At 40.3% G+C, this 15,718-nt stretch overlaps 1 protein-coding gene across 3 annotated transcripts in view; it reads left to right on the top strand.

Moving 5' to 3' along the window:
- The first annotated feature begins 8,320 nt into the window (after nucleotides 1-8,320).
- LOC143848055 (PHD finger transcription factor) overlaps nucleotides 8,321-15,718 on the top strand; it is a 39,816-nt gene continuing 32,418 nt past the window's right edge. For all 3 annotated transcript variants that reach the window (XR_013235296.1, XM_077356842.1, XM_077356840.1), the window contains exons 1-2: nucleotides 8,321-8,452; nucleotides 8,870-11,827. Coding sequence is in view for 2 of the 3 variants with exons in the window: in XM_077356842.1 (XP_077212957.1) it covers nucleotides 8,375-8,452; nucleotides 8,870-11,827 (3,036 nt within the window). In the remaining variant the exon portion in view is untranslated. The remainder of the gene's footprint in view (nucleotides 8,453-8,869; nucleotides 11,828-15,718) is intronic.

The following is a 15,718-nucleotide window of genomic DNA, read 5'->3' as shown; positions in this document are numbered from 1 at the left end:
GGATAACTTGAATTTTTCCTAAAATACAAGGTTTTTAGGGTAAAATGAAAAACCTAGTGAGCCACCCCTATTTACACTACATATACCTTCTCAACCCGATTGCTGGGCAAACAAGTCCTGATCTCGATGAAATTCTGCAAGGGGTTAGAAGAGACCCTAATCCAGCCTAGGGCGAAGTTTGAGACCCTAATGCTGAGATTCTGATGGATTTGGCACGAGCCGGGACGGTTTAGGGCTTAGTCAAAATGGGGTGTCTACAGTTTCGGATTGTTGTGTGCTTTCTGGATTTACACCATGGCCTGTGCACTGGGTGCGACACGTGCTAGAGACCACTACCTATAGGTCCAGGATTAATCCCTTTTTACCTATCACCGTGTGTGAGGAGCTGGTTCCGTAGGTAACCCTTGTGCCCTTATGTACCCTTTGCTTTGCTAGGAAGTTGAGGCCCGATGCTCGCTACTTTGGCATGCTAACCCGCGGTTGTGATCGATTCGACTATTAGAGCATTGGTGGGAAAACAGTTTGATCATATTGAATAACATATGTGGTTGGGGAAAATCTCGTGATATTTACGCTATGGCTGGGCTATGGCGTGCACTTGTATCTCTTTATCAGCCGCGGCATTTTTATTGAATTTTATCATCGTTTTGCAAATTATTTTCTAAATCTATTTATGTAATTAAATATGTTTATTTTGGAAAATGGTTTTGCAAAACACCAGTTTGCTCGACAAATGAACAAGTGCATGTTGAGGTGGATGGGGGCTCTTTGGGATTAGAGCAGTTCATCTTGGTGTATATCGTGTGGGTCTAGAGCAGGTCAGATGGGATTGTGATGTTACCTTTCTAGTCAGATGGAGATTTGGTATGATGCTCTCATTGAGGATATGATTGGTCTCTGAGGTCTCATTTGTTACGTTTCAGTATTTGAGATCAGGCGTGGATGGTTAGGATTGCTAAAGGCTTAGTTTTATACCATTGCTTTGACTGCATTTTGGGTTAGAGAGGTTGGTAATTATTATTATGCCTTGAGAGTATTCTGGTAATTTAGACCACTAATAGCACGGCTATAATAAAGTCAGAGAGGGAGGGCTATTTGTTTGCCCTTGAGAGCGTAGAGATTTAGGGGTAATTTGGGAATTACCAAGTTTCCTCTCCCAATATAAGTGAGCTTATGGCTCATTATCTACGTACATCTAAAAGAGAGATCGGAAACAATCTTCTCTCCTCCCTCTTCTTCTTCTCCCTCTAGCATCTTTCCATCTACGCTCGATCTCACTCGTCGATCTTCTTCGGACTAAGGTCTAACGGATGTACAGTTACAAACTCCCTCAGGGTGTACGTACAAACCCCCGCTCTGTGTTGTTGCCGGGTTTTTTTTGTTCCTGGGAGTTATGTGGGAGAAAAAAATACCCTAGGAGATAGGTGGGGAAAAAAAAGTCCTAGAAGTATCTTGGTAAAATAAAATCCCATGTTTGGTTATGTGGGAGAAAAAAATACCCTGGGAGATATGGTGGGAGAAAAAAAAAACCTTTGTTTGGTTGCTTGAACTGTTGGGTAGAAAAAAATTCTTCTCAAGCTTATTTTTGGTTCCTGAGTTTAATTTTGTTCCTGGGGTTATCTTGGGATGGGATGAAAAGGCAATCATTACAAAAGTGGGATTAAAAAATTCACCCCACAAGTCATTACAAGAGTGGGATTAAAATAAACCTAGTGCTAAAAGGCAACCAAACATGGGATGGGACCAAAATTTAACTTACTCTCCCACAAAACTCCCAGGAACAAAAAAAATCCGGCAACCAAACAGAGCATAAGGGTTTTCGGTCATCTTCCATGCTATCAGATTGTGGTTTCAATTTGATGTTTCAGCATGATTACGTGTTTGGTTTCAACGATCCAACAAAGAAAATTTTAAAAATCAGAGCTTCCGTAGCGATCAGGGCCTAAGAAGTGAATTGTTTATATCTTTGAACAATATAGGGCCCACCTGATTTAAAGATCCAAATTGTTCTTTTGTTGGGCACTAATGTAAATAGGCCTTGTCCATACAGTCATCTACGCAGGATGATCCAAAGCCTCCGATCTACCTCTACAAATCAGTGAGTTAGGATCATCAAATGGAGATGATTTTTGGGGCAAGGCCTATTGACATTAGGCCCATCAAATGAACAGTTTGGATATTGGAATAAGGGCAGCGATGCATTTCCAAATGATTATGCGTTATATGGTGTATGTACGGAGGTGGACATATTTTTTTTTAAAATACAGTGGGGCCCAACTTGTTCAAAGATTTAAACCATTCAGTTGGTATGCAAATACATCACATCACGAATATCATCTATAGATTAGAGGGTTACGATCATCCAATGGAGCTTATTTTTGGGGCACAATCTAGTAACATTAGGGCCCAACAACTGAATGAATTGGATCTTCGAGTAAGGTGGGCTTCATTGTATTATTCAAAATATATGCTCACCCAACCACATACTTATATATATATATATATATATATATATATATATATATATATATATATATATATATATAGAGAGAGAGAGAGAGAGAGGAATAAGATTGTACGCTCGACAGTACCTAAAGTTAGGTACGGTAGAGTGCCAAATCACATGGGTCCCACATTTTTGGTGAGCATCTAAACCATTTATTTGCAAGGCCCCATCATAGATAGGGTGCATACCAAAAATCAACTCCATAGGATCATCCTAACCCATCCATTTGTGGAGGCCAAAATGGACAGAAAGTGTTTGTCCACAAATCTGCCCATTTTGGCCTCCAGTTTTCGAGAGGTTAGGATGATTCAATGTTGCTGATTTTTTGTATGCACCCTATCTATGATGGGGCCTTGCAAATGAATGGTTTAGATGCCCACCAAAAATGGGGGACCCATGTGATTTGGCACTCTACCGTACCTAACTTTAGGTACGGTCGAGCGTACAATCCTTTTCCTCATATATATATATATATATATATATATATAGAGAGAGAGAGAGAGAGAGAGAGAGAGAAAACGGTTCCTACACATATGTGTAGATAAGTTATCTACACACTAGCTTAAAATACAATGGGGCCCACATTATTTGGGTGATCCAAACCATTCATTTTTAAGGCCCTCACATAGATAGGGTGTCCACAAAAAATCAGATCCATAGGATCATCCTAACCATTCGAACTGTGGAGGCAAAAAATGGACTAATTTGTGAAGGTTTAAAGACATCCATTTTACCTCCACAAATCGTAAGGTTGGGATGATCCTATGGATCTGATTTTTTGTAGACACTCTATCTATGTGAGGGCCTTTAAAATGGATGGCTTGGATCACCCAAACAATGTGGGCCCCCACTGTATTTTAAGCTAGTGTAGAGAACTTATCTACACACACACACACACACATATATATATATATATATATGTATATATATATATATGTATGTATATATATATGTATATATATATATATATACATATATATATATATATATGTATATATATATATATATATATATATATGTATATATATATATATGAGAGAACGGTTCCTACACATATGTGTAGATAAGTTCTCTACACACTAGCTTAAAATACAGTGGGGGCCACATTATTTGGGTGATCCAAACCATTCATTTTTAAGGCCCTCACATAGATAGGGTGTCCACAAAAAATCAGATCCATAGGATCATCCTAACCATTCGAACTGTGGAGGCAAAAAATGGACTAATTTGTGAAGGTTTAAAGACATCCATTTTACCTCCACAAATCGTAGGGTTGGGATGATCCAATGGATCTGATTTTTTGTAGACACCCTATCTATGTGAGGGCCTTTAAAATGGATGGCTTAGATCACCCAAACAATGTGGGCCTCCACTGTATTTTATGCTAGTGCGTAGAGAACTCTCTACACATATGTGTAGGAACCGTTTCTATTTTTTATTTTTTTTGAGAAAATTCACCGGGCCACTTTGTTCGAAGATCCAAAATCATTCATTTCCTGTGACCCAACATAAATAGGCTTGCCCAGAAAACCATCTCCCTTGGATGATCAAAACTCTTTGATCCATGAACATTCATATATGGTGTCGTCATATTAGATCCGAGGGTAAAATCATATTACTTCTATCTAGTTGTAGTCATGGGGGGTCTGTGTTTGCGTGGTATCTAAGGGGAATGCTCTTACTTCTATCTAGTTGTAGTCATGGGAAAGAGGATGAAAATGATTGACTTGTTAGAGGCCATCCGAGTTGCCACGACCAATCATCAAACTAATAAGAGATTCCCGCTTACTCCGGCCGAGATATGGAACCCTTATACCGGAACAATCGCCGCGGCTTTCAGAGAGTTTCGGGGCAAGGCCTATTTACATTGGGTTACAACAAACGGATGATTTTGGATCTTCGAAAAAGTGAACCCGAGTGATTTTTTTATATTTTATTTTTTAAAAGATACAGTTTCTATGGTGTTTACCTTCAAAGATCTAAACCATTCATTGTCGGCCCCACCAAGGGTTCGTGTTCAGAGAGAGAGAGAGAGAGAGTATTGGGTTTTGGAATAAGTATGGTGGAGCCTACCTTGTTCAAAGATCTAAACAATCAATTGTTGGGTCCCACCAATTGTTCATGTTGGGTGAGTACTAGTTGTACTAGTATCTTCATGTTTTTCTGTGCCCTTATAAATGAAATTTGATGACATGGACCAATGGGGGTGCCCTTGAGTTTATCATTCCTCAAATAAGAGATTATAAATTTAAGAAGCATTATTAATTATTAAAGCCCATAACCATATCTGTCGCAAAAGGCATTTTGCTGGTGGGCCATTGCATGAGAGAGCAGCACATTGTCATAGGCTCACTTTTCAACAGATTTTGTGTTAAACATTTTAATTCACACCAGTTGTATGTTTCTTATTCATTTAATTCACATGAGGTGAAATACCTTATTTTAGTGCTACTACGAGTTAGCAATGTATTAATAAGGGAAAATTATTTAAAAAATGCAAAGTTTATGCTAAATTGTGAACAAAGGGTGGACATTTCAAATCTATAAAAAAAGGGCTGTCATGTACGAAAATAGACCATTTAGGACAAAAATACCCCCCCTTTGCCTTTTCCCACCAACTATGTAGGATCTAATCCCTAAGAAATTTCACCTACCACCTTTTCTTTTCTTTCTTCTTCCCCAAGCAAGTTCCAACGTGAGAAACAACCATTGCCAATACCTGGGTTGATGAAAAAAAGCCATTGCCAATGTAAAAAATAGCCATTGTTCTTTGGAAAAATAATGGGAGATGTTATCCACACTACCGTATTTTGATGAGAACACTCCTCACTTTATTAAAAGTACTGTATGGCCCGCACCATAAGATGATCCAAACTGTCCATTAGATGGGCCACAGCCTAAATAGGTTGTGCCCCAAAAAGCATTTCCATAGGTTGATCCTAACCCTCCGATCAGAATGTTAGAGGGTTGATCCTAACCCTCTATAGATCGGAGGGTTAGGATCAACCCATGGAAATGATTTTTGGGACACAACCCATTTAGGCTGTGGCCCATCTAATGGACGGTTTGGATCATCCTATGTGGGGGCCATACCGTACTTTTAATTAAGTGAGGAGTGCCCTCATCAAAATACAGTAGTGTAGACAACATTTCCCAAAAAAATACCATTACTTACTAAACTACTTGGGTGATAAACATAGCTTCAAGTATGTCTAAATTATGGTTCCAAGAGTGATACTTGTGATGGGGACATTCTAATAGTATGAAATTGGTTTTGAAACTGATCATGAGTGTTTTAAACCTTTGGAACCATTACATAAGCCCCTGAACCACTAGGGAACCATATTATAGTTGTTCTGAGGTGTTAAGTGGTTCGAAGAGTCTAAATTATGGTTCCAAGAGTGCCACTTGTGATTGGGACATTATAATAGTATGAAATTGGTTTTGAAACTGATCATGAGTGTTTTAAACATTTTGGAAAAATTACATAGTCTCCGGAACCACTTGGGAACCATATTATAGTTGTTCCGAGGTGTTAAGTGGTTCCAAGAGTCTAAATTATGGTTCCAAGAGTGGTACTTGTGATGGGGACATTCTAATAGTATGAAATTGGTTTTGAAACTGATCATGAGTGTTTTAAACCTTTTGGAACCATTACATAGGTTCTGGAACCACTTGGGAAGCATATTATGGTTGTTCTGAGGTGTTAAGTGGCTCTAAGAGTCTAAATGATGGTTCCAAGAGTACTACTTGTGATTGGGACATTCTAATAGTATTTTGAAACTGATCATGAGTGTTTTAATCCTTTTGGAACCATTACATAGGCCCCGGAACCAGTTGGGAACCATATTATAGTTGATCCGAGATGTTAAGTGGTTCTAAGAGTCTAAATGATGGTACCAAGAGTGCTACTTGTGATTGTGACATTCTAATAGTATTTTAAAACTGATCATGAGTGTTTTAAACCTTTTGGAACCATTACATTGGCTCCGAAACTACTTGTGAACCATATTATAGTTGTTCCGAGGTGTTAAGTGGTTCTAAGAGTCTAAATGATGGTTCCAAGAGCGCCACTTGTGATTGGGACATTCTAACAGTATTTTCAAACTGATCATGAGTGTTTTTAACCTTTTGGAACCATTACATAGGCTCCGGAACCGGTTGGGAACCATATTATAGTTGTTCCAAGGTGTTAAGTGGTTCCAAGAGTCTAAATGATGGTTCCAAGAGTGCTACTTGTGATTGGGACATTCTAATAGTATTTTAAAATTGATCATGAATGTTTTAAACCTTTTAGAATTATTACATAGGCTCCGGAACTACTTGGAAACCATATTATAGTTGTTCCGAGGTGTTAATTGGTTCAAAGAGTCTAAATGATGGTTCCAAGAGTGCTACTTGTGATTGGGACATTCTAATAGTATTTTGAAACTGATCATGAGTGTTTTAAACCTTTCGAAACTATTACATAGGCTCCGGAACCACTTGGGAACCATATTATAGTTGTTCCAAGGTGTTAAGTGGTTCCAAGAGTCTAAATGATGGTTCCAAGACTGCTACTTGTGATTGGGACATTCTAATAATATTTTAAAACTGATCATGAGTGTTTTAAACCTTTTGGAACCATTACATAGGCTTCGGAACCACTTGGGAACCATATTATAGGTGTTCCGAGGTGTTAAGTGGTTCCAAGAGTCTAAATTATGGTTCCAAGAGTGCTACTTGTGATGGGGACATTCTAATAGTATGAAATTGGTTTTGAAACTGATCATGGGTGTTTTAAACCTTTTGGAATCATTACATAGGTTCTGGAACCAGTTGGGAACCATATTTTAGTTGATCCGAGGTGTTAAGTGGTTCCAAGAGTCTAAATGATGGTTTCAAGAGTGCTACTTGTGATTGGAACATTCAAATGGTATTTTGAAATTGATCATGAGTGTTTTAAACCTTTTGGAACCATTACATAGGCTTCGGAACCACTTGTGAACCATATTATAGTTGTTCTGAGGTGTTAAGTGGTTCGAAGAGTGGTTCCGAGGTATTAAATGTGGTTCCCTAGTGGTTCCGAGGTATAAAATGTGGTTCCGTAGTGGTTCTGGGGTATAAAATGTGGTTCCCTAGTGGTTCCAAGGTATAAAATGTGGTCCCGTAGTGGCCCATCTAATGGACGGTTTGGATCATCCTATGGTGCGGGCCATACAGTACTTTTAATAAAGTGAGGAGTGTCCTCATCAAAATACGGTAGTGCGGATAACATTTCCCATTTTTTTTCCAAAGAACAATGGCTGTTTTCGTCAACCCAGGTATTGGCAATGACTGTTTCTCACGTTGGAACTTGCTTGGGGAAGAAGAAAGAAAAGAAAAGGTGGTAGGTGAAATTGCTTAGGGATTAGATCCTACATAGTTGTTGGGAAAAAGCAAAGGGGGGGTATTTTTGTCCTAAATGGTCTATTTTCGTACATGACAGCCTTTTTTTTAGACTTGAAATGTCCACCCTTTGTCCACAATTTAGTATAAACTTTGCATTTTTTAAATAATTTTTCCTATTAATAACTAGCGATTAGCTGGGACCATAGCATAAAGCAGATGAATTAAATGAATAAGGACAAAATCCGTTAAAAAGTGCCCTATGTGGCTGCACTCTTACGCAGCACCTTCTAGGATGGTATTGTGCCTAGCAAATCCCTAATTAATAACTATATGTTGCGAAATGCCCTCTCACATGCAACAGGCCATCCGCGAAATGCCTTTTACGATGGACACTAACATTTCCCTAAACTATATTTCTATTGCACACGATCTCTCTCATCTCCCTCTCTCTCTAAAACTAACCTCATCTCTCTCTCTCTCTCTCTCTCTCTCTCCCTCATGGCTGCTGTTACAGACCACCATGAGGAGATCGAGAAGAAGAGGAAGCTAAAGCTTGTTCTTGGAGACAAAGTCGAGGTACGTTTCTTCAACTCTCTTTCTTAATTCCTTGATCTGTTTTTCTTTCATAGGGTTTTATTGTTAATTTCATCTTTTTCCACAAACCCTTGTTTTCAAATTGAAGCTCTTCGTCCCTTTTTTTCTTCTTCTTTGTTTATTTTCCTGTTTCTGGATTTTATTCGTCTCTTTTTTTGTGAAATTTTAGGGTTTAGTTTAGTCACCGCTGCATTTTCTGCCATTGTTTCTGATTTTTTTTCTTCTTTCCCCAGGAGAAGAATCTTGCAGTGGTATTCTTTAATTTGTTTTGATTAGGTTTCTTTTTAGGATCTCTTCATTGTTCTTCTTTCCACATTTGGATTTTCGGATCCTAGTTAATATTTCCTTTTATTCCCTGCATTTATTATGTAAAATTCTCAGATTTTGAGTGTGTTTTAGGTGCGACATTTCGAGGACGGACTTAAAGGCTCATGGCATCCTGCAATTGTTATTGAATGCGAAAAATCAATCCGTGTTGTTGAATACACTGATCTTCTAGACGATAGTGGCTCTTCGAAGCTCGTAGAATCTATTTCTGTTTCAGCAATTTTCGAAGGCATTACTCGTCGGAACCCAAAAATTTACAGGGGCCACATAAGGCCATTGCCTCCTTGTTCTTCAAATATACGCGAACATGGACTCAGTTACGGGTTGTGTGTTGATGCTTTTATCGATGATGCGTGGTGGGAAGGTGTTATTTTTGACCGCGAAATTGGTTTGAATGAGAGGTTAGTCTTTTTCCCTGATCAAGGTGATCAGCAGAGGGTTGGTATTGATTTGTTGCGCATCACTCAAGATTGGGATGAGATTTCAGGAGATTGGAAACCTCGCGGTGAGTGGTCGTTTCTTGAGCTGCTAAAAAATTTCGAGCCGGGTTTGCCTGTTTCAGTCAGGCAAATTTGGTATGATGTGAGGGTTAGTGTTGGTTTTAGGAACAGGATTTTGGAGTGGATTTATGGAGAGAGGTCTTTGTGGGAGAGGTTGGTGCTCGAGGCCGTTGAGGAGAATCTTTCTGCAGCAAACCCTGGTTTTCAAGATCCTGATACAGTTGAGGACAATTTGGCTGAGGACGATATAGCTAGCTGGTCTAATAAAGGATCTAAAACGAGTAAATCACAAGACAGCAAGGCAAGCCAACATATTTCCATTTTTCCTTATGAACCAAATGCTACTAAGAATTTATCTGATAATGGTGAAGATTCAATTGCCCGGTCAAGTAAAAGAAGGAAAGGCAGTAAATCAAAGAGTGGGGCTTTTTTAAGTAGCCAAATTGAGGAGTGTTCTCTGCAGCAATCAGATGAATGTTTTCACCAAGATACAACAAGTGTTCATAGTGGCGAAAACAGTCCTATGTCTGATAACGAAGATGCTCTGCCTATGTCGTCTACATGTGGCAAGAATGAGGCCGGTGAGGCCTCGAGAAGAGAGGGACCTTGGATACCTGTGTACTTTAGAGCTGAATGTTCTCATCGAGCAATATTAGATTATCGTGCACTTTATTTAGTGAATAGTAAGCCCGGCCAAAGGAAAGGTATTAAGTGTCGTAAAGACATTACAAAAATTAAAGCTTGGATGCATCTTTTATTTTTGGGCTGGAATATCGAGTCCAGAAAAAAAACATCTTCTCTGATATATCGTTATAATTCACCTTCGGGAAAACGCTATTATTCTCTTCTTGAGGTCTGTTCAGAATTGAAGGATCAACAAGGGAAGGTTCAGCGTCCCAGAAATAACCATGGAACTATAGGCAGCAACTTGGGTTGTAAATTTGGTGAATCACCACCGACACTAATTCATCCTGAAACAACCTCTTCTGTCCAAGAACCTCTTGCACATTCTATGCCAAAGGAAAATCTTAAGCTTCAACAGGAGCAATCTGGTTGTCCTTGTATATTTTTGGGTGCTAGTCAAGACTCAAGGGATGATGGGATGTGCGTGGAAGCATGTCAACCCTCGCCTGAAATGCTAGGTTCTGATGTACATTGCTGTTCTCCTCCATGTACAGAAAATCGGGTGTTAGACCTCTCTGAATGGGAAACTGCAGATTGTTTTTTGAGGTATGTGCTTGTCAAAAAAGAATACTGCCCACAAGCAGTATTGGATTACAGCAGCTGGGGATTTAGGAAGGGGGAATGTGAACAGGATGGCGCGAATGCGGATATTAAAAAAATGAGGGCAAAAGCTAAGATGCACCTTTCATACGAGGGATGGAGGTTCTGGTATATAGAAAAGCAACATAGGCGTGAGTTGCGTTATGGTTCACCGAAAGGTAGATGCTTTTATTCTCTTCTTCAAGCATGCAAAGGATGGACTGAAGAAGGAATCGCACAAAATACTACTATTGGGTCAATTGGAGACCCACTAGCAAGCAAATATCTCAAGGTTTTGTCAACCACCAAGAAATTTGAGAGTCTGTCAGACAGCAAGAAATTCAATAATTGCGTAAAGAAAAACTCACGGCACAGATTTCGTAATCATTCATCTACAATAATATGTACAAAGTTTGCGAAAAGGGAACACCTGCTATGCAGGTGGCATGACAAGGGCTCTACGCAGCCTTCTGTTTCATCAGAGTTAAGAGAGCTTGGATTTGGCAAAGTAAAGGTCCGAGGAGTTAGAAAACAACGAAAGAGGAGAGAACATTTTTCATTTTATGTTCCTTCTCAGTTATGCCATCATGAATCAAGTGCTTGTTTGCTGTCAGGGTCCGTGGTAGCTGAAAAAGCTAGAGGAGATGGAATGGCTGTTGCCACTGTATGTGATAGAGGGCTAAGTCACCCACGAGATTGGCGTATTCAGCATAGGAAACAAAAGAAAGTAAAAGCTACTCGAGCTCTAATTACACATAACTTAGACAGCTGTTACCGGCCGCGGGTGCTGCGATCAAGCAAAAGTGCACCACAGGTTGTACCATGTTCCAGCCAGTACATAGCACGGACTGTTTTGTCTTGGCTGATAGATAACGATGTGGTGTTTCCGAGGCAGAAGGTATCTTACATTCGTAGAAATGACAGCCATGTTATGGCAAAAGGATGGATAACTCGTGAAGGAATCAAGTGCATGTGCTGCAAAAATGTGTACAGTCTTAACAGCTTTGAGGTTCATGCTGGCTGTACCACTAATCGACGACCTGCTGCCAATATTTTTTTACAAGATGGAAGGTCACTGCTGCAGTGCCAGATGAAGATAGTAACTGATGTGCTTAATGGCTTCAAACAAGATCCATATCAGCGAATGAAGAGTGATTACTCTCATTTCAAAGGTGACAACATATGCTCTATCTGTCACTATGGTGGTATGTTGGTGTTATGTGATTACTGCCCATCCGCGTTTCACTTGAGCTGCATTGGTTTACAGGTGTGTTGTGTGTTTCCCTTTTTCACATCATCTTTAAATACAGAGCTTCGTCCATTGAAATTTTCTGGGAATTCTTTTCTGCTTGTAGTTCTCTGTTTCCATTCTGTTCAATGCAGTTCTGGTGAACTCAGTGACTTTATGCACACATGGACACACGCACGCATGCACACACACACACATGCATGTGTCTATAAAGGCTAGTTTTCTATTAGTCACCAATTTGTTACTTCGATATTATATGCTTGTTTCCTAGTACTGGTGAGTACTAGAGAATTTTGTAGGAAAATGATATCCACACTCCCTTGTATTGATAATGACATCCCTCATCCGATCTATCCTGGAAACTAGCTTCATATTGGTAGAGATACTGATTAGATATTAGTATCTTTTTTTGGAATTGAAACTGCCTATAATAGCCACTTAAAATGTGTGTTAGATGCACCACTGTTAAACGCACCACTTTAAAGAGGGCATTCTTGTCATTGTATACACAGACACATATATAAATATATTTCGTGTGTAGTGGGAGATAACTCTCTCTCACGCCATTCTCTTCCTCTCACACCTCTCTGTCTCTCTGTCTCTCTTTATCTCTCTCTCTCATTAACTCTCTCTCTCTCTCTCTCTCTCTCTCTCTCTCTCTCTCTCTCTCTCTCTCTCTCTCTCTCTCTCTCTCTCTCTCTCTCTCTCTCTCTGCACCATGTAGTTATCTAACATGGGATCAGAGCATCAAGGTTGAAGATTGGACCACCCATCCTTGAAGAAGCCCTAAACCTGGAACTTCTAAAACCCTAACCCTGAAGACAAGACGCGACGCGACGCGATGAACACAATCCCTTCTCTTTCAACTCTAACCGTAACTCCACAACCCTAAAACCTATTCCTAACCCACTTGCACCCCCTATTCACACCGTAGACCTAACCCTAATCCACTCACGTCCCCTTCCCTCCACTCTAAACTCTAACTCTACCTTGTTTCTTCCCTTCGCATCATTCAAACCTAACCCTATCTTTTCAAATCAGTCCCTAACTCTTCTTTTCTTCTCAGATCAGTCCATAAATCCTACTCTCTTCATGGTTGAAACTTGTTTCTTCTCCATATCATTCTATTGTTGGTTCTGGGAAGTTTGTTGGTGATTCTACTCTCTTTCTTCTATGTTTTGGGGTATTTTTTTTGTCTCTTTATTTGTCCTGAAACATTGTCTTTGTGCCTGCGATCGTGATTTGTTAACATATTTAGTTGTATGTTGGTGTTGGTTGTGGATGTTTACTGTCGGAGACTTTATTGGTGGAGACTTTATTGGTGATTACCCGTGGTAGATTTATTATTGCTTGTTGGTTGCTGGTTAGAGGTGATTATTATTGTTGATTGCTCTTCGTGGTGGATTTATTGGATATAAGTGCATACCAACTGTTTGATGAAATGTTTGAGAGAATTTTTTTGTTGGCTTTGGTAGTGATCGGTTGTGCCTCGTCACTTGGTTGTTAGTGATGCTCGGTGGTTATGCTCAGTGGTTGTTGTCGGTGGCAGATTGGTTGATGATTGTTGATAGTGGTTTTGGTTCTTTGTGAATGTTGGGTGGTTATGATTATTGTTCGTGATTGCCGGTGATTGTGGATTTATTGTTGATTGTTGGTGGTGTTGGTTGTTTGTTGGCTGTTGGTTGGTGGTGTTATTGTGGTAGTTCCTGGTGGTGGAGTTGTTACTATATTCAGACAACTTGTTGGTTGTCCATTTGCTTGGTTCTTGTTGACTCTTGGTTGTTTGGATATGGCCCTTGACATTTGGTGCTACTCTAAATGTGCTTCTGCTGCTTTGTTGGTCGTGATTTGGTGACTGGTTGTTGGTGATTGTTGGGTATTCGTTGTTAATTGTTCTTGCCCTTATCATTACGATTGCAGATTGTTGTAATTGATCGTTATTATGGCTTCAGAAGATTTCTCATCACAGCCGACGGTTTATGATGCCAATCCTCCCCCTTCTTCCCATTCATCTAGTGCTCCTTATAATCCTGTGGAGGCTCCTCTTCAGATGACCTCCGTAAAGCTTGATGGGCAAAATTATCCTCCTTGGCGGAGGGCAGTTCGTACATATCTCCTTGGTAGAGGTAAAATTCGCTTTATTGAGAGTGCCTCCGCAGCTACCACAGATCCCTCCCATGCAAGATGGTAAGAGGAGGATGCAGTGATTCGTTCCTTTCTGTGGAGTGTTATGGAACCCCAGGTGGCTGCTAATATGACATATCTTGATTCCTCTAAGGAGGTTTGGGGCCATGCGTCAACTTTGTACTCTGGCGCTGATAACGTCACACGGATGTGTGATCTTTTCTCTGACTGGCTTGCTTTCAGTCGTGAGGAGATAACCACAGCAGATCATTATAGTTCTTATGTGGCTCTTTGTCAGCAACTTGACCTGCTTATACCGTTTACAGTAAATCCTATTGTTCTTGCCAAGCGTTAGGAGGATTTACGTGTTGTTCACTGTAGACTCTCAGGGCCCCGACTATCTTTAGCTACGCCAGCAGATCTTCGGCTCTGGCTCTCTTCCGCCTCTTGCTGACACTTTCTATCCTATACAGCGTATGAGGGCTACTCCGATCAGTGCTCCGCATATTGATGGGTCTGCACTTGCTGTCTATGCTGGTGGTGATGGAGGCCGTAGTTTTCGTAGGTCTGGTTGTGGTCGTGATGGTGGTGCCGTGGCCGTGGCTATGATGGTGCTGGCCGTGGTCGTGGTCGTGATTCAGGGGGAGGTCGTGGGTCTCGTTATTGTTCCCATTGTCGTATGGATGGCCACAATATTGACTATTGTTATGATCTACATCTAGAGCTCCATCGCTGCCGTAATTCTACTGCTTTGATAGTCGCTTCTGATAATACCCACCCTCCTCACCTTACTCCTGCTGCATCATCTTCCAGTGACTCCATGGTGATTAGTCCTGCTGACTATGAGGAACTCCTGCGCATCTGTGATAAAGGCAAGCAACCTATGGCCACATTCGCTCAACCAGGTAGCTCGTCCTGTTTTCTTTCTGGTTCTACCTCTGGATCATGGCTCATTGATTCAGGGGTATCTCACCACATGGTTGGTAATTCTCATATTCTTTTGGCCTTACAGTCAGATACCTCTAGGCTCCCTCCTACTGTTACATTAGCAGATGGAACCAAATCCCCTGTCTCTGGGGTTGGTATGGTGTCCATCTGTAATGATATTCACTTATCTTCGGTCCTGCATGTTCCTTCATTTCCTGTCAATTTGTTATCTGTACTGCAATTAACCAAATCTCCAAATTGTTCTGTTTCCTTCTTTCCATCTTATTGTATATCTCAGGATCTGAAGACTGGGACGAGGATTGGATTGTGCCGTGAGATTGATGGCTTGTATTACCTTGATTCGACCCACACCGGTGTTGCTCTTCGAACATCTGTTGATGCCTATCAGTGGCACTGTCAGTTGGGTCACCCTCATGTAGAGAAGCTTCACAAATCTCCTTTTCTTAGTAGTTCTGTTAAATCGTTGTTGTGTGAGTCTTGTGAGTTGGGAAAACACCATCGGGTGTCCTTCCCTTCGCGTGGTAGTCGTAGATCGTCGCGCCCATTTGAGCTTGTTCATTCAGATGTTTGGGGACCTGCAAACACTATTTATTTGTATGGCTTTCGCTACTTTGTTATCTTCGTTGATGATTATTCTCGTGCTACATGGCTATTTTCGTTGAAAGATAGATCTGAAGCATTTTACTTTGAAATTGCGAATCAATTTAAGTCTTCCATTTCTTGTTTGCGTACTGATAATGCAAAAGAATACTTTTCTAACTTTAATGGTTTTACTCAATTTCTTGCTTCACGAGGTATTATACATCAATCTCCATGTGCTTACACGTCGCAACATAA

This window comes from Tasmannia lanceolata, unplaced genomic scaffold, assembly GCF_043159265.1.
Source record: "Tasmannia lanceolata isolate RefF3 unplaced genomic scaffold, GAP_Taslan_0.1 ptg000016l, whole genome shotgun sequence".
Lineage (NCBI taxonomy): Eukaryota > Viridiplantae > Streptophyta > Magnoliopsida > Canellales > Winteraceae > Tasmannia > Tasmannia lanceolata.
This window is presented reverse-complemented; position numbering and strand designations above follow the sequence as displayed.